At 47.0% G+C, this 19,794-nt stretch overlaps 1 protein-coding gene across 1 annotated transcript; it reads right to left on the bottom strand.

Annotated features, from left to right (window-relative positions):
* Positions 1-96: 96 nt before the first annotated feature.
* LOC147090528 (zona pellucida sperm-binding protein 3-like) lies at positions 97-17,756 on the bottom strand. Its single transcript, XM_085977050.1, has 8 exons — positions 17,613-17,756; positions 16,965-17,080; positions 16,774-16,877; positions 16,506-16,683; positions 16,289-16,415; positions 4,941-5,032; positions 4,803-4,854; positions 97-105 (listed from the first exon to the last, which is right to left on the bottom strand). The coding sequence occupies exons 1-8, from the start codon at positions 17,754-17,756 to the stop codon at positions 97-99; spliced, it is 822 nt and encodes a 273-aa protein (XP_085833176.1).
* Positions 17,757-19,794: the final 2,038 nt, after the last annotated feature.

Below are 19,794 nucleotides of genomic sequence, written 5' to 3'. Positions count from 1 at the left end.
TTTTTGATTAAAGCAATTGACTGTAACTTAAGAAAACATTCGACCAATAGAGGTGCTCTTTTGGTTAAACTAATCAACTGTAAATTAATAAAACTTTTAATAAAACTTGACAAAAAAAGAAAAAATAAGAAGAATAAAAAAAGGAAAAAAATGCCAGAACTGATGGATTTATTGCCAGGAGGGCCTATTACAATTTGGTCAATCACCCCCACCTGAAAGAGTCGCACAAGGGCACATTTTGATGGGCACCATTAATACAGTAGTCATCCACTTTGGATCGAAAAAGGATAGATCAGCGTACTTTCCCAATGGTGAAAAGCTCGGGATTTAGAAAGTTAAGGGGTGATTTGATTGAAGTTTTCAAGATATTAAGGGGAACCGATAGGGTACACAGAGACAAACTATTTCCGCCGGTTGGGAGTTCAGGACAAGGGGACATGGCCTAAAAATTAGAGCCAGATCTTTCAGAAGTGAAGTTAGGAAACACTTCTACACACAAAGGGTGGGAAAGGTTTGGAACTCTCTTCCGCTAACAGCAGTTGTTGCTGGGTCAATTGTTAATTTGAAATCTGAGATTGATAGATTTTTGATACCCAAAGGTATTAAGGGATACGGGCCAAAGACAGGTATATGGAGTTAGGTCCCAGATCAGCCATGATCTCATCGAATGGGGCGACAGGCTCGAGGGGCTGAATGGCCTCCTCCTGTTCCCATGTTCCTATGTCTAATGTGTTTTTTTTAAAATTGAGCCATAAAATGACATGGGTTATCCCGGTGTCATCAACAGAGGAACGAATTTACACCTGGCCTCCCTCTTTAAGTTGGCACAACTAACAAAGGAACTCAAACACAGAATGTTCTTTCGACAAAACAACAGGAAACTCATAAAAGTAAATCATCATATTATTACTCGTGTCGATAAGACTCTCCATTCCCTGCGGTGCCCACCGGTCGCGGGAGGCCTCGAGTGTACCGGTGGGCACGGCCCGCTCCCTATCCAGGGAGCCTGGCGCACAAACACTCGGAGTCCAATGGGTTTTCCAGAAGCTTCTACAAGTGGCTGAATCCGGACGGGATCATTGCCTCATTTTACCGGATCGGAAAGTTGGACCTTAATCAGTTGATATGTACTGTGGGACATTAGTTCGGGCAGACTCTTTGTTCTTGTTAGTGGTGTCCTGTCCCTTGTGGGGAGGACCCCTTATAGATGATTAGTGTGGGCCTGAGCTTCACCCACTGCCCCTAACTCGTAGTCTGCAAAACAGGACAAGCTCCCCCGTCCCTGCTGATAACTAAAAGGACATCACGAGGGGGAAACAGTCTATCCAATTAAAACCCCAAAATAGTGGCAAAGTCACTCTAATTGCAATTGTCCTGTTTCATACAGTCTGATAAAGAGTGTGATGGTAAATGGAGACTGTCACACTGGAACAACAACACCAACTTGTCATCTTATCGCACCTTTAATGCAGAAAAACATCCCAAGGTGCCAACGGTGGAGTGAAGGAAGGGGAGGATCCACAAATGGCCGAGCTGTGGGAACATGAAATCTGAGGGAGGTGGTTAATAGGCTCTGATCCTCTGAGGTTGGGATTTGGTACCTTGTTTGCGCAGAGCACAGGGAGCTTTACTGTGTATCTAACCCGTGCTCTACCTGCCCTGGGAGTGTTTGATGGGACAGTGTAGAGGGAGCTTCACTCTCCATCTAACCCGTGCTGTACCTGCCCTGGGAGTGTTTGATGGGACATTGTCAAGAGAGCTTTACTCTGTGTCTAACCTGTGCTGTACCTGCCTTGGGAGCGTTTGATGGGGTAGTGTAGAGGGAGCTTTACTCTGTATCTAACTCATGCTGTATCTGCCATGGGAGAGTTTGATGCGACAGTCTAAAGGGAGCTTTACTCTGTATCTAACCTATGCTGTACCTGCCCTGGGAGTGTTTGATGGGACAGTTTAAAGGGAGCTTTACTCTGTATCTGACCGTGCTGTACCTGTCCTGGGAGTATTTGATGGGACAGTGTAGAGGGAGCTTTACTCTGTATCTAACCGTGCGCTACCTGCCCTGGGAGTGTTTCATGGGACAGTGCAGAGGGAGCTTTACTCTGTATCTAACCCATGCTGTGCGTGTCCTGGGACTGTTTGAAGTGACAGTGTAGAGGGAGCGTTACTCTATATCTAACCCGTGCTGTACCTGCCCTGGGAGATTTTGACGTGACATTGTAAAGGGAGCTTTATTCTGTATCTAACCCGTGCTGTAGCTGCACTGGGAGTGCTTGATGGGACAGTGTAGAGGGAGCTTTACTCTGTATCTAACTCATGCTGTAACCTGTATCTGTTACATCGTTATATTATCACATTGTTAAATGGAACTACTTGTTACATTGTTATATGGAACTACTTTGGTTAGTGCATTTATACTGCTATGTGGCACACTGTGTCAGGCAGTGCACAGTGCAAGGTCGGACATCTTGTATCACTCCGCACCATGCGGCAGCAACATCATGAAAGCACTGAGTAAAAGCTGTAAACCAGAAATGAGTTAAAAGTGCCTGTATTACACAGTAATAAAAACACAAGGGGACACAACAGTATCTAACTTATGCTGTACCTGCGCTGGGAGTGATTGATGAGACAGTGTAGACGGAGCTTTACTCTGTATCTAACCCGTACTCTTGCTGCCCTGGGAGTGTTTGATGGGACAGCGTAGAGCGTGCTTTGCTTTCTATCTAACTCCCCACCTCACAGAGCCCTCTATTTCATTCTCCCTCATCTATGCTACCAGCCTGCTTTACAAATGAACAGGAGGAGTCCATTCAGGCCCTCGAGCCTGTTCTGCCATTCAATTCGATCATGGTCGATCTGTATCTCAACTCCAAATATATCTGCTTCAACCACTCCATTTCCACATTCAGTGTAAAGAATGTCCTCCTAAATTCTGAATTTGATCTGTTAATGGCCATCTTATATTCCTGCCCCTTTATCCTCACCATCTGGTTGCAGTGGTGCCTTGTTACACCGCCCAATGTTCAACTAAGCAAAGCATTCAACTCACGTAAATCAGACAAAAACGTGACAGAGTCAAAGGAGGAGACATTAGGACAGGTAAATGCCTGGACACTGATGTAGGTTTGAAGCAATGTATTAGGAGGAGAGGTTGAGGGATTTAGGGAGAGAATGTCTGAGCTGAGGTGCCAGATGTCTGAAGGCACGGCCACCAACAGGGGGTGATGGGAGGTGGCGTGGGCGAAGGATTTTGGGCGGGTGGGGGAAATGCACCAGAAGCCAGAGTGCAATGAAAAAGATCATTGATCATTTACCAATCCCCTCAGCACTGTTTGATTCCACTACCCACCCATGTGTGATGGTGGGTGGTAGGTTACATCACTATATTCAAAAAGGCAATTGTAACTAACCTTTAAGGGATGTTAAATGTGGAACAGAGCCAGCAGAGTGACAGTACCAGGCCAAGACACACCTACCGCCAGTGGACAAGGAGCAAGATGGCCAATTAAGGAGATGCTGCTTTGGTCTAGTCTCTTGACCCCGATGTGGGACTGGAACCTTCTCACAGCGGACTCTTGCTGGGTGTCTGTAACCCCATCTACTCGCTCTGGAAAGATGGCAGAAGCTCCCCATCGCTTTCATCCCTGTACAAAGGTCACAATATTAATGCAGAGAAGCTGGGATTGTTCTCCTTAGAGCAGAGAAGGTCAAGGGAGGGGTTCAAAATGGTAAGGGTTTTGATTAAAGTAAATAAGGAGAAACGGTTTCCACTGACAGAAGGGTTAGTAAATAACGTCATTGACAAGAGAGCCAGAGGTGAGGAGACTTCTAATATAAAGAAGAAGTTGTGATCTGGAACACGCGCCCTGAAAGGGCGGTGGAAGCAGATTCAATAGTGTCTTTCAAAAATGGGAATTGGATAAATACAAAGAGGTGAAAATGGCAGGGATATGGGGAAGAGCCGGGGGGAGTGGGACTAATTGGAGAGCTCTTTCAAAGAGCTAGCACAGGCACGATGGGCCGAATGGCCTCTTTCTGTGCTGTATGATTCCAGTTGCCATCCTAATTAGGCCATAATCTTATTCCAGGTGCAAATGCGTACTTTCAACTACCCAAAACTGAGCGGTGTGTGGTGAAATTGTCAGTTAAATATAGGCCTCCAAAACTGGTCTAGTGTCATTTAGACAACTTAGGTCAAACCACCGTGACAGTGTATTTAAAAACCAGTTCAACACCAAAGACTGTAACTCAACCAAGTCACATTTCAATTTTATTGAAGCATTTTTTGACAAATAAAGCAGCTCAATTGAGGGAGAGGATTCAGTTGTGTTTCCTGGACAGTAGGAAGGCCACCAGAGAGGTGGAGATCAGGACCCCAGCTGCCAACGTCACAGCCACGACCAGAAGCAGCTCAGAACACACATCACCTGCCGAGAACGAGAAGCCAATATGGAGTCAGGAGTCACAGGGCTGGAATTGGGTTTTCATACAATCAACACTCACCTCGATAAGAACTCGGAACATCCTCACGAGTCCCAACAGCTTCACTATCCACCGAATGAACCACGTCCAGATCTACATCCAGAACGATCAGAGGTCCAAGTGAGGCCTCACTCTCCCACACAGGCTCAGACTCTGCAACAATTAGTTCCATCCAGTTACAAAACATCCTTCTTCACCCTCAACACCCAACACAACATTCCAAGCTCAGATGGGACCTCCCTCCTGCACCTGGAGTGTGGTCTTCCTCCAGATCGCAATCTCTCGCCCCTGCAGTTGCCCCCATCACAACAGGCACAAACCTCATTGGATCCTTCCACCAGGGACAGGCCCAACTCGTTCACCAGGGACCATCTAAACAAGGAAGCAAGCCATCAGTCAGAATGCATCCATACGCCAAAAAGAAAGAGGTCCACCATTCGGGGGTAGATTCCTCTCACCGGTTGGCTGGCTTGTGGAAGGAACAGGCTTTGTTGACCGAATCCGGCCTTTGATCTGCTGCAGCTACTCTCAGGTGGCAACTGATGAAGATCTGCAGGAGACACATCCAGGAGTTACTCAGCGTCAACGCTCACCGTCTTACCTTCCGACATCTGGCCAACTCTTACCAGGTCCCTGGCATCCTCAAAGAAGCGGAACGCATCCAGGTTGAACCAGAGCTTGTCCCGGTGATCTCGCGGCGACACAGAAGACGAAAGGGAGTTTTCGCCTCGGCTGTGTCAACAGGCAACTGGAAAGAGGGTGGGAAAGAGCTGCCCGATTGCCTGCCTCTCTTCCGCGGCCACGTTCGCGCCCGGGTGGCCCTGGATATGGAGTACGCGGTATCCACTGGCAGGCTTGAGGCCTTCCGCTACCGGTGGGCGCCGCGGAGAATGGAGTGCATCACCACCCCCGGCAACCAAATTTTAATTTGATTTGTTAAGGTTCCTTTCAAATTTATGTTAATTTACAGACCTTATCGTTTGCGACCCTTTAAAAAGGGAGCACGTGGTTGACTTTTAATAGGCCGTTGCCTATGATAAAGAAAGAGGCAGAGATTGGGTTGACCTTCTCCAAAACCATCAATAGGAAGACACTGGGCGATGTCATCAACCAAAAACCAAACCAAAGTGCCCCCATTGGGTGGAGAGCTTTGGGAACCATCGGCCCAAAGTCGCCTGTAAAAGAAAGAAATAAAGACTTGTATTTATATAGCGCCTTTCACAACCTCAGGACATCCCAAAGCGCTTTACAGCCAATGAGGTACTTTTTGGAGCGCAGTCACTATTGTAATGTCGGAAAGAAAGCAGCAATTTGCGCACAGCAAGCTCCCACAAACAGCAACGGGATAATGACCAGATCATCTGTTTTTAGTGATGTTGATTGAGGGATAAATATTTGCCAGGACACCTGGGGATAACTCCCCTGCTCTTCTACGAAATAGTGGCCATGGGATCTATTACGTCCATCTGAGAGGGAAGACGGGGCCTCAGTTTAGCATTGCGGCTGAAAGACGGCACCTCCGACAGTGCAGCACTCCCTCAGTCCTGCCCTGGGGTGTCAGCCGAGATTATTATGCTCGAGTCTCTGGAGTGGGACTTAAATCCACAACCGTCTAAGTCAGAGGCAAGGGTGAGTTTGGGATCGATACAGGGTTATGGAGAGAGCAGGGCAGTGGGATTAGTTTAGGATTGATACAGGGCTATGGGGAGAGAGCGGGGCAGTGGGATTAGTTTGGGATCGATACAGGGTTATGGAGAGAGCGGGGTAGTGGGATTAGTTTTGGATTGATACAGGGCTATGGGGAGAGAGCGGGACAGTGGGATTAGTTTGGGATTGATACAGGGCTATGGGGAGAGAGCGGGGCAGTGGGATTAGTTTGGGATTGATCCAGGGCTTTGGGGAGAGAGTGGGGCAGTGGAATTAGTTTGGGATTGATACAGGGCTATGGGGAGAGAGTGGGGCAGTGGCATTAGTTTGGGATTGATACAGGGCTTTGGGGAGAGAGCGGGGCAGTGGGATTAGTTTGGGATTGATACAGGGCTATGGGGAGAGAGCAGGGCAGTGGTGTAGTGTCCGTGTGTAGATAAAGACACTGAAGACAGGAGTTGGTTCATAGGTATTTACTGAGCAAGTCTGGGGGGTGGTCTAAAGGATATACACAATACACAGGCTTATATAGCCCAAGTGGCAATTACTGGCATTACGCACACCTGGGGCTCTTAAAGGCACATACACCACCATTGCTCTTAAAGGCACATACACCACAATTCCTCCCCTTCTAGCTAACTAGTACATCATATTTTAAGTAATTATTAATTAAATGTTATATGCAAAATAAGATACATTGCTGTATTAATTAATTATAAGTTAGTCTCTCAGGAGGCTTCCTGACTCGGTCCGGATAACGCCTCGGGGGTGTAGTAGTTTCTGGTGGTGTAGTAGGTTCTTCTGGCAAGGCTGATTCGGCTTGAATGCCAGTGTCGGGTTCATCGGGTTCCAGTCTCACCGGATCGGAGGTAGATATGGGTATATCTACTTCATCGTTAGATGTATAGAGTGGTGGTGTAGGTTGTCCCTTTTCGGATGACTTGATGATTTGGTCAGCATGGCGTCTTATTATGCTTTCTCCGATGTCCACGGTATACATCAGTGGTCCTAGTCGTGTGCAGATAGTTCCAGGCTGCCATTTCTCGGTACGGTAGTCCCGGGCCAAAACCGGTTGGCCTATCTGGAAGGTCCTAGTTGGCTTTTCATTCATGCCCTGAAACTGCCGGTTCTCCACGTCCCTTCGGATGTTGGGCTTGACCAAATCCAGCCGGCATCTTAGGTTTCTATTGTAGAACATCATGGCGGGAGTTTGGTTAGTAACCATATGTGTTGCATTCCTATATGCAAATAAGAAGTTATCCACCTTGTGCTGAAGTTTTATGTCTTCATTACTCATGGCCTTTATGGCCTTCTTGAAGGTCTGGACAAACCTTTCAGCCAATCCATTGGTGGCGGGATGGTATGGGGCGGACGTGTAGTGCTTTACCCCATTGTTCTTTAAGAACTTTCTGAATTCTTCGGACACAAATTGCGGTCCATTATCAGAACATATCTGTTCCGGCAGCCCATTCCTGGCAAATATGGTCCTTAATACTGTGATGGTTTTTTCCGTGGTGGTGGAGGACATCTTTATTACCTCCGGCCACTTGGAGTGTGCATCAACTGCGATTAGAAACATTGAGTCCATAAATGGACCAGCAAAGTCGATGTGCACCCTTTGCCAGGGAGATGAGGGCCACTCCCATGGATGTAGAGGGGCTTGTGGTGGAGCGTTTTGGACCTTCTGGCATCCTAGGCAGCTCTTGGTCATTTCTTCGATGTCTCCATCGATACCTGGCCACCATACAAACGCCCTAGCTAGGTTCTTCATTTTCACTCCACCCAGATGCCCCTCGTGAAGCTCCTTTAGCACTTTATCCTGGAGTTTGGGTGGAATCACCACTCTGGATCCACACATCAAGGTTCCTCGGCACACTGACAGCTGTTCTCTTCTTTGCGAGAATGCTGGCAACAGTGGCTCGCCATGTGCTGGCCATCCCTTCACTGTTAAATCGTAGACCCGTGAGAGAGTAGGGTCATTTCTTGTCTCCCTTTCAATGGCAGAATTTGTCACCGGTAGACATTCCACTATGGTAGAGTGGAATATCTCTACTGGGTCTACTGTAGGTGCCTCTTCTATCGTTGGCAACGGTAGGCGCGATAAACCGTCAGCATTCCCATGCTGTTTTGACCCTTTGTATTCAATGTTGTATTGGTGTGCCCCTAGAAAAAGGGACCACCTCTGTAGTCTTTGTGCCGTCATAATGGGGACACCTTTTTTAGGGTTGAATATGGAGATGAGGGGTTGATGGTCAGTCAGCAAGGTAAATTTTTGTCCGTGTAGGTAATGGTTGAATTTCTTCACTCCCCATACCAGGCTGAGTGCTTCCCTGTCTATTTGGGCATAGTTACGCTCAGCTGAGTTTAATGAGCGTGACGCAAAAGCTATCGGCCGTTCTGAGCCATCAGGGAATCTATGGGATAATACCGCTCCTATGCCGTAAGGGGATGCATCGCACGCCAGTCTGATTGGTAGTGATGGGTTGTAATGAGCCAAAACTTTCTCGGATGTGATTAAGTCTTTACATTTATGGAAGGCACGTTTACAGTCTTCGTTCCATTTCCAAATCACTCCTGTCTGTAGAAGATCATTAAGAGGGTGTAGAATAGTTGATAAGTTCGGTAAAAATTTATGATAGTAATTTATTAATCCCAGGAATGACCTTAATTGTGAAACATTTTCCGGTGCTGGGGCTTTTATAACTGCTTCAATTTTTTCAGGTGACTTATGCAACCCTTCCTTATTAATTATGTGGCCACAATATGATATCTGATTTTGGAAAAATTCGCACTTGGGGCGATTTGCTCGTAGGCCCCGTTCTTTCAGCCTAGTGAGCACCTGCTCCAAATTGGCAAGGTGCTCGTTGTCGTTTTCTCCTGTTATAAGGATGTCGTCTAGGTAGCATTGAGTCCCCGGAATCCCTTGCAGGACTTGCTCCATAGCTCTTTGCCAGATAGCTGGAGCTGATGCTACTCCAAAAACCAGTCGATTGTACTGGTACAGGCCTTTGTGTGTGTTTATTGTGAGATACTTTTTAGAGGTCTCATCAACCTCCATCTGTAGATATGCCTGTGCCAAGTCAATTTTTGTGAAACGTTTCCCTCCGGATAGTGAGGCGAAAATATCTTCTATCCTCGGAAGAGGATACTGTACCGTGTGAAGGACCGGGTTTACAGTCACCTTAAAGTCCCCACAGATGCGAATTTTTCTCTGTTCCTCAGAGTTATTTTTCAATGCTTTTTTCATGACTGGAACGATGGGTGTTGCCCATTCGCTCCAATCTACTTTGGATAATACGCCTGCCTTTTCCAAATTCTCCAGCTCTGCCTCGACTGCCGGACGTATTGCGTATGGCACCGGTCTTGCCTTAAAAAATTTGGGAATTGCTGCATCTTCCACTTTTATTGAGGCGGTGATGCCTTTCAAGGTTCCTAGTTTCTCTTGAAACACTTCTTTGGCGTTGGCCAAGATGTCTTTTAATCGTTCAGGTATGATGTCATCATTGTTTTTTTCCTTACTGGTCACCGTCAGTGCCTGAATGGAGTGCCAGTCTAAACGTATCTTCCTTATCCATTCACGTCCCAACAACGGTGGACCACCATCTTGTAGAATGCATAAATACAACTTTTGTATTTCTTTGCCGTTGTATACCACAGGCACCCTTATTTTTCCTTTGGGGTAGACTTTCTGCCCCGTATATGTTTTTAAGATAATGGATGTGTCTTTTAGAGGTATATGCGAAAATAGCCTCTCGTAATCTCGTCGATTTATCACGGTTAGAGCTGATCCTGTATCTAGCTCCATTTTAACTGGGGACCCTGCTATTGTGAGGGTAACCCAAATGGTTTGGTAATCTTCATTGGCAATTACATTGTGTAATTTGAGAGAGCTTAGTCTCTTGTTCCCAGAGTCGCTATCACTCTTCTGGTCTTTGGAGCTACTGTCCGTCATCATTTGTACCTTTCTGTGCTTTTCCTTATTGATTCTTTTCCCGTTAGTGGATTTTTTATTTTCAGATCGGCATACACGTGGAATGTGTCCTATCTTTCCGCATCGCTTGCATGCTTTTTCTTTGAACCAGCAATCCCTCTGGTCATGGTTGGATCTGCCGCATCGATAACATTTCTTGAAACCCCGTGTCATTTCATGGGTGCCGAAGCCCTGTGGCCTTTGCTTTATCTTTGCCACTCCTATTGCACTGAAAGCCTTGTCCAGTGTTAAATCTTTTCTAGAAGATACCTTCTTTTGTGTTTCTACACTTAGGGGATCGCAGATGAATTTGTCTTGCAGAGAATCTGCCAGTCCTGCCTCGAATTGGCAGTGTAGGGTATCAACAATCTCTTCAAAATTCTTGTCCATCGGTTCGGCTGGAGTGATTAAGTTGCGTAACAGCTTGTATGTTTCTGCGCCCATTAGATCCAGAAGAACTGAAGCTTTTTTTTCATCTTCTATTCCATTTGCGGTGCAAAACACCTCCACTCTTTCTACATATGTGGTCCAATCCTCTATCTTGTTATCAAAAGCATCAATATTGCCAGACTTAGGCATTTCAAAAAAAAGATATGGCGCTTTTTTTCTCTCTGTAGCAACGATATGGCGCTTCCCCGCCGCTGCTACCGATAACAACGCTGTTTTACTGTGGTTTCCGTTTATTCACTGTTGGAGACTCGTTCCCGACGGAGGTCTAAATGCTGACCTGCTTGCCGCGCCGGCCGTCTCCCGAGTGCACCCTCCCAGTCCGTTATTGCTTGCCTCCGATTTCGCTGCTTGTCTCAGCTGTAGAGCCCACCGCTGGAGCCCCAGCCTGACGCCCAGGAAGGATTAGCGCAGTACCTGCCACCAGCTTGGCCAGCTGGTGAAACCACAGTTTCTCTTACTTCCTTGAGTCTTCTGGACGCTGGAGGAATCGATGTCCTTGAGTGCTGCCGAATTGCAGGTAAGTCCGTTTCCACTTCGTCGCCACTGTAGTGTCCGTGTGTAGATAAAGACACTGAAGACAGGAGTTGGTTCATAGGTATTTACTAAGCAAGTCTGGGGGGTGGTCTAAAGGATATACACAATACACAGGCTTATATAGCCCAAGTGGCAATTACTGGCATTACGCACACCTGGGGCTCTTAAAGGCACATACACCACCATTGCTCTTAAAGGCACATACACCACAAGTGGGATTAGTTTGGGATTGATCCAGGGCTTTGGGGAGAGAGTGGGGCAGTGGAATTAGTTTGGGATTGATACAGGGCTATGGGGAGAGAGCGGGGCAGTGGAATTAGTTTGGGATTGATACAGGGCTGTGGAGAGAGAGCGGGGCAGTGGGATTAGTTTGGGATTGATACAGGGCTATGGGGAGAGAGTGGGGCAGTGGAATTAGTTTGGGATTGATACAGGGCTGTGGAGAGAGAGCGGGGCAGTGGGATTAGTTTGGGATTGATACAGGGCTATGGGGAGAGAGCGGGGCAGTGGGATTAGTTTGGGATTGATACAGGGCTATGGGGACCATGTGGGGCAGTCAGGTTAGTTTGGGATTGATACAGGGCTATGGGGAGAGAGCGGGGCAGTGGGATTAGTTTGGAGATTGATACAGGGCTATTCGGGTAGAGCGGGCCAGTGGGATTAGTTTGGGATTGATACAGGGCTATGGAGAGAGAGCGGGGCAGTGGGGTTAGTTTGGCATTTATACAGGGCTATGGGAAGAGAGTAGATCAGTGGGATTAGTTTTGGACAGTGACGGCTGATTTACCATTTTGGACAGGTGTGGCCTACACTGCCTAACCAAGCCAGCTTGTTCCCATGGCAATGGGGCCTTGGCACAGTCCTCCCAGCAATCTGCCTGACACTTTTTGCGTAGTCTTTGTGATGAAATGCCAACAAAAAAGACAGGGCTGAAGTGGGAATTGCCTGACCATCGTGAGCCGGAACGCTCAGCCGCTGAGTCGAGGACATGACTACGACCCCTGCACTGGAAGTCTCGGAGAGGCAGGTTTGGATTGCTGCATCGGAGAGAGAGAGCTGGCACTGATTTGATGGGCTGAACGGCCTCCCGCTGCGCTGCGAACCTCGGGGGTTCAGAGACACCTGAGCCAACAAACTCATCTGATTGGCGGTCCGACAGAAAACCGCTCCCACCGCACGTGCTCAAAAGTTTCTACCCCCATCGCAGGCAGAAGAGTCTCTGATCTTCAAATGTAATTCACTGCCTGAAGTGTTGTGAGGCATTTTAACGTGGTAAGGAACCATATAATTGCAGATGTTATCAATAAACCGGAAACCTGCCCCAACAGTAGATCATCTTAAAGGTGTCAGCCGGTAGCACACTTGCCTCTGAGTCAGAAGGTCGAGGGTTCAAGTCCCACTCCAGAGACTTGAGCCCATAATCCAGGCTGACACTCCCAGTGCAATGCTGAGGGAGTGCTGCACTGTCAGAGGTGCCATCTTTTGGGTGAAACGTTAAACCGAGGTCCCATCTGCCCTCTTAGGTGAATGTAAAAGATCCTACGGCTGCTATTGGAAGAAGAGCAGGAGGAGTTCTCCCCAGTGTCCTGGGGACAATATTTATCCCTCAATCAACATCACTAAATACAGATTATCTGGTCATTTTCACATTGCTGTTTTTGGAAGCTTGCAAATTGGCTGCTGCGTTTCCCACATTACGACAGTGACTCCATTTCAAAAGTACTTCATTGGCTGTAAAGCGCTTTGGGACATCCTGAGGCCTCCAGCCCTACAACACCCCCGTCTCCGAGATATCTGCACTTCTCCAATTCTGCCCTCTGGAGGATCCCAGATTTCAATCGCTCCACCGTTGGCGGCCTTGTCTTCAGCTGCCTGGGCCCCAAGCTCTGGAATTCCCTCCCTAAACCTCTCCAGCGCTCCATGCTCCTTAATACCTCCCTCTTTGACCAAGCTTTTGGTTATCTGCCCTAATATCTCCTTATGTGGCTTGGTGTCAAATTTTAATTGAAAGCGCTTCTGGGACATTTTAGTACGTTGAAGGGGCGACATAAATGTAAGTGGTTAAGTATTGACAACAGTCCTACTGCAGATTTCAGCCAGCATTCACTGACCAGGGTCGGCCACGAGAGATACAAAAGTGTGCTCGTTAAGTTTGTGTGGATTCTAGCCCCACCTGATGTTGGAGATCCAGTACGGCAACTCAATCCCACTTGGGGACCTAGTATGTTGGTTAGACATAATTATTTTTTATTGTTGGTCCCACACTCACGTCAGAGATGTTTAGAAAGAACAATCTTTTATTTATACAGCACCATACCACGTTCAGGATGTCCCACCAACACCTTAAACATTCACTCCCTCCACCACCGGCGCACACTGGCTGCAGTGTGTACCATCTACAAGATGCACTGCAGCAACTCACCAAGGCTTCTTCGGCAGCATCTCCCAAATCCATGGCCTCTACCAGCTAGAAGGACAAGGGCAGCAGGCGCATGGGAACACCAGCACCTCCAAGTTCCCCTCCAAGTCACACACCATCCTGACTTGGAAATATATCGCCGTCCCTTCATATAGTCGCTGGGTCAAAATCCTACAACTCCCTGCCCAACTGCAGCTGGACTAGAAAGCAGCTCACCACCACCACCACCACCACCACCACCACCACCACCTTCAAGCCTAACTAGGCATGGGCAATAAATGCAGGTCTTGGCAGTGACACCCACATCCCATGAACAAATTAAAAAATGCACTTCATAACCAATGAATTACTTCTGAAATGTAGTCACTGTTGTCAGAAACATGGCAGCCCATCAAGAGCCTACAAACAGCAATGTGATAATGGCCAGATCATCTTATGATGTTGGCTGATGGATAACAATTGGTCAGAGGGAAGTACTCCCCTGCTCTTCTTCCAAAAAGTGCCACAGGATCTTTTACATCCACCCGAGGGGCCAGAAGTGGCCTCGGTTTAACTTCTCATCCGAAAGATGGCACCTCCGACAGTGCAGCACTGGGAGTGTCAGCCTGGCTTTTGTACTCAAGCTTTCTATAGTGGGATTTGAACCTACGACCTTCCGACTCAGGCTAGAGCGCTGTCCACTGAGCCACGGCCAAGACCGAAAGCCATTTAAGGGGCCTTCAGAGATGCAATTCCTCAGGTCACTAATCCTGCAGGTTAACAAGCCATCGACAGCACAGAAACAGGCTATTCAGTCCAACTAGTCTATGCTCCACACGAGCCTCCTCCCACCCAAACAGCATATCCTTCCTCCCTCATGCTTAGAGCTCCCCCTTAAATGCAGCTACACCATTCGCCTCAACCACTCCGTGATAGCGAGATCCACATTCTCACCACTCTCTGGGCAAAGAAGTTTCTCCTGAATTCACCATTGGAGTCATTAGTTAGTTACTACCTTGTAGTTACAGGCCCTGAGTTCTGGTCTTGCCCACAAGTGGAAACATCTCTATCTAACCCAGTCATAATTTTAAACACCCTCAGCCTTCTCTTTCCTAGAGAAGGCAACCCAAACAGGTCAATCTTTCCTAATAAGCCAAATCTCAGTTCTGGCATCATCCTAGTAAATGTTTTTTGCACCCTCGCTAGTGCCGCTATCATTTTTAGAATATGGACATCTACCCCATGTAGACTTATTATCCCAGTCAGTTATAGAGGACTAAAGAACCTCCACTTCTAGTAATAAACTAATCCCAGCATTAAAATTTCCAGGAACGTTGCAATTTCATGGGGCTCAATAATCAGTCCCACTAACCTCACTCCACAAGAGCCCCACAAACCTCCTTAACAAGGGACAAACAGCAGGCCAAGATAACTCGCTCCAGGCAAACACTTCCAAGTTGCTGTTAATAAACTAGTGAAATGGGGCACATACCCCAGTAGCCTGATATCTGGTGAAAAGATTAAATACACTCAGCAGGCATGCCACTGGGTCAAGAATCATTAATGGAAGTAAATAAATATGGAAAACTTCCCATATTCAGAATGCAAATCCCCAGCCGTGATCAATGACCAAATGTAAGCAATAACCATGACAGATTTGCTAATTTCACCACTTTATTAATCACAAGTTGTTGCGCAGGGTTTGCTTGTGTTTCCTGTACAGGAACAAGGCGATCAAAGAAGCAGAGATCAGAGAGACAGCAGTCACAGTCAGGGCCACCATCAGGACCACCTCAGACTCAGCACCTAAACAGCAATGAGAAACCAACAGTGAGTGAAGGAAATACTGAGGGGGAAATGGAAACTAGCAGTCGGCCAACTCACCACCTGGAGACCTCTCCGCCATCCGTTGCTCAACCTCATTAAGGGACTCAGCTGCCAGGTCTGTCACATCAGTGTCCAGAATGACCAGGGGTCCAAGGGAGGCCTCACCCTCCCACTTCAATTCAGCATCACTCCCTGCAATATCAAACATTCCAGTTAGAGAGAGAGGGTAAAGGGCAACCTCCAACATCTAGAGAATCAATGTCCTACCAGCTTCAGGTACAAGATCCCTCCTTCCTCTGGAATCAAATCCAAACTCCCTTGTGGCACTGCAGTTGCCCAAGTGACAACAGGCACAAACGTCATTGTTGGATACTTCCAATGGAGCCCAGCTAAACAAGAGAATCAGTTTCACAATCAGGTTGGGCATCACTTCCCCACACAACACATCCCTGAGGGAGAGAGGGGGCACTTACACATTCTGCATCTTCTGGAAAGTACAAGCTTTGCTCATGGAATCTCTCCGATCCACTGCAGCAACCTTCAGGTGACAGGAGATGAAAATCTGAGGGACACAGTCAACACAAGTCATTATATAGTGACTCCCTCCCAACTTGGGAACTCAATGAACAGGTGGATTCAGGGGACAAGTAGCAGAATGGATAGCAAGCTGGCTAGAAACAGAGAAAAGTGGTTAATGTTAGTGATTCATAGGAGTACACAGGATATACAGCAGAGGGATTTCAGGGGAAACTTCTTTACCCAGAGAGTGGTGAGAATGTGGAACTCGCTACCACAGGGAGTGGTTGAGGCGAATAGTGTAGATTCATTTAAGGGGAAGCTAGATAAACACAGCTGGGAGAAAGGAATAGAAGGATATGTTGGAGAGTTAGATGAAGAGGAGATGGAGGACACTCATGTGGAGCACAAGCCAGTTATGCAGATTGGCTGTAAATACTTTGCAATGGTCGGCTTCCTCTTACCAAGGAACGATCATCGCCAAAGAAGCGGAAGGCATCCAAGTCAAAGTGGAGCTTGTCCAGCTCACGCTCGTCTCTTGGCAACACGAAGGTTGAGAAGGAGTCCTCAGCTTTGCTGTCCAGGAGGCAACTGAAGAAATAATTTTAAGAAAGGGACATGGAGTGAATCAAGAGAAGCCATTGAGACAGGATCAGCTGGAGAAAGCAGAGTGCTCCTTACCCATTGTAGTCAATGATGCTGTATCTCGGGGCGGAGTCCTCGTCTGGGCTCAACGTAGCGACACAGCGATCAATGTAGAGCTTCAGGGGCATGTGGTTGGTCATTGAACCAGAGGCCTCAATGTGAATGAGGTCACCCAGGTAGTAGACAGTCGAGGTGCGCTCTGTGAGCCAGTCATCTGAAGTACAAGAGGGACAAGGGTTGGAGACTGGGTACAACTGCCAGTGGGTGACTACAGGAAGTCATTCCACATCCACCCATCACATACCGTTCATTAGGCGCAGAGAGAATGACAGAAGCCCCTCTCCAGACTTGGTGGAGCTGAACGGGATCCAGGTGGGCTTGATCGGGTTACTGCTCACATTGCCCTTCCTGGAAAGACAACGGAGCCATTTTAGGACAAGGTCAGAGAACTACACCAGCTGTAGACGTTATTTGCGACAGTGTAAAGAATCTTACCTAAAATAGTGGCACTCAATGGGAACGACAGCTCCATTAGTTCTCACAATGACAGATCCATGGGCCTTGGGGGTGTGGTTCAGGTGGGTGGCGTAGACCAGGAAATCTCCAGACATCTGAAAGACATCAGGTTCAGAAATGGACAACATTCTACTCAGGTGGTTGGAAGTTGTGCAGCCTCAGTAGCTAATGCAAGGAGGGGGATTGCAAGCACAAGACAATTAAACAGAATAAAGATTCAATGAAAGGACAGCTTCACTTCAATAAAAGGAGCCACAGGTTGATAAGTTAGAGCAATGAATAGAACAAGATTAAAGCCTCATTTAAGCCAGACTCCCCTGTATTCTGATACAAAGGAGTGGAAGAAAAAAAACTCAATATTGTAGATAACTAAACCCCCAGTGACCTGAAAATCCACAAGACAGGATGTAAGGAAGGAAAAGTTAAGAACTAAGTGAAGGATCAAGGCCAATAAGGCAGAGATCAAAGTTGGAGACACTCATGAAAACCAGTTAAAGCAAAGGACAATACATAATTCAACACAAGTCTGGAGGTTTTAAAAGCAGGAGACAGGAATCAGGGTAGGAAAAACAAGTTGGGTCTATTCCAGACACCAAGCTTAGAGCAAGAGTTGAGGAATCACATTACCTTCACTCTGCTGCCACACTCATGGAGCCCATAGTCAAAGAGGACGGTGTGGTTCTGAGAGTAGATCCCAGTTGACGGACAACCTGCCGTCCCCAGGGTCAGGTCAGCAGCTTTAATCAGGTGCCTGGTTCCAAATAAATCCATCTGTACCCTGACCAGCAGGTTGTGCTCTCCACACTGCACCCTCACAGTCTGCAGTGGAGACACACTGCGCCCCTCAGACACACTGAAACCGGAGCCAAAGGGAGACCCAGGAGAAGGGACTCGCTGAGGCCCAGGGGTGGCTTTTACTCTTCTCCATGGAAACCTCTGGCCCCCAAACTGTTGCCAAATATCAGAGGAACAAACAGCTCCAACTAACACCAGCACTGGGAGCAAACCCCTCACTACAAAATCCCCCATGATACTAAACAACTCAACTATCCCTGCACCCACCAACAAGCACCTTTTATACACACAACCTGCAGTCACATTGAGCCAATTAACCCCAAGCTCCACAATTTCTACCCAATCACAGAACTCATGGATTTATTGCCAGGAGGGCCTATTTTAATTCAACCAATCGGAGTGACCCTTTTGATTGGGTGGTTAAGCAAATCAACAGTACTCTCTTTTTGTGTGGGTGATTAACCAATTAGTTTATAAATAAAACTTTAAAGGAACCTTAACAAATTAATTTAAAATTTGGCTGCTCTTTTTGATTAAAGCAATTGACTGTAACTTAAGAAAACATTCGACCAATTAGGGGTGCACTTTTGATTAAACTAATCAACTGTAAATTAATAAAACTTGAAATAAAACTTGAAAAAAAAGAAAAAAAATAATAAAAAAAGGAAAAGAAAGACAGAACTGATGGATTTATTGCCAGGAGGGCCTATTACAATTTGGTCAATCACCCCCACCTGAAAGAGTCGCACAAGGGCACATTTTGATGGGCACCATTAATACAGTAGTCATCCACTTTGGATCTAAAAAGGATAGATCAGCGTACTTTCCCAATGGTGAGAAGCTCGGAATTTAGAAAGTTAAGGGGTGATTTGATTGAAGTTTTCCAGATATTAAGGGGAACCGATAGGGTACACAGAGACAAACTAATTCCGCCGGTTGGGAGTTCAGGACAAGGGGACATAGCCTAAAAATTAGAGCCAGATCTTTCAGAAGTGAAGTTAGGAAACACTTCTACACACAAAGGGTGGGAGAGGTTTGGAACTCTCTTCCGCTAACGGCAGTTGTTGCTGGGTCAATTGTTAATTTTAAATCTGAGATTGATAGATTTTTGATAACCAAAGGTATTAAGGGATATGGGCCAAAGGCGGGTATATGGAGTTAGGTCCCAGATCAGCCATGATCTCATCGAATGAGGCGACAGGCTCGAGGGGCTGAATGGCCTCCTCCTGTTCCCATGTTCCTATGTCTAATGTGGATTTCTTTAATTGAGCCATAAAATGACATGGGTTGTCCCGGTGTCATCAACAGAGGAACGAATTTATACCTGGCCTCCCTCTTTAAGTTGGCACAACTAACAAAGGAACTCAAACACAGAATGTTCTTTCGACAAAACAACAGGAAACTCATAAAAGTAAATCATAATTATGTTACTCGTGTCGATAAGACTCTCCATTCCCTGCGGTGCCCATCGGTTGCGGGAGGCCTCGAGTGTACCGGTGGGCATTGCCCGCTCCCTCTCCAGGGAGCCTGGCGTGCAAACACTCGGAGTCCAATGCGTTTTCCAGAAGCTTCTACAAGTGGCTGGATCCGGACGGGATCATTGCCTCATTGAACCGGATCGGAAAGTTGGACCTTAATCAGTTGATATGTACTGTGGGACATTAGTTCGGACAGGCTCTTTGTTCTTGTTAGTGGTGTCCTGTCCCTTGTGGGGAGGACCCCTTATAGATGATCAGTGTGGGCCTGAGCTTCACCCACTGCCCCTAACTCGTAGTCTGCAAAACAGGACAAGCTCCCCCGTCCCTGCTGATAACTAAAAGGACATCCCAAGGGTAAACAGTCTATCCAATTAAAACCCCCAAATAGAGGCAAAGTCACTCTAATTGCAATTGTCCTGTTTCATACAGTCGGATAAAGAGTGTGATGGTAAATGGAGACTGTCACACTGGAACAACAACACCAACTTGTCATCATATCGCACCTTTAATGCAGAAAAACATCCCAAGGTGCCAAT

The sequence above is a fragment of the Somniosus microcephalus genome, unplaced genomic scaffold, assembly GCF_052327205.1.
Source record: "Somniosus microcephalus isolate GS21.2 unplaced genomic scaffold, FLI_Smic_1.0 unresolved_chr4, whole genome shotgun sequence".
In the NCBI taxonomy this organism is placed as follows: domain Eukaryota; kingdom Metazoa; phylum Chordata; class Chondrichthyes; order Squaliformes; family Somniosidae; genus Somniosus; species Somniosus microcephalus.
This window is presented reverse-complemented; position numbering and strand designations above follow the sequence as displayed.

What these genes read in the sequence shown, in the direction of transcription:
- LOC147090528 (XM_085977050.1), bottom strand. Translation starts at nt 17,756, where the DNA reads ATGGATTTATTTGGAACCAGGCACCTGATTAAAGCTGCTGACCTGACC. An exon ending in AGTGTGGCAGCAGAGTGAAG is followed by an intron (nt 17,081 to 17,612) that starts GTAATGTGATTC and finishes GATGTCTTTCAG; the next exon opens with ATGTCTGGAGATTTCCTGGT. An exon ending in AGCATCATTGACTACAATGG is followed by an intron (nt 16,416 to 16,505) that starts GTAAGGAGCACT and finishes TTATTTCTTCAG; the next exon opens with TTGCCTCCTGGACAGCAAAG.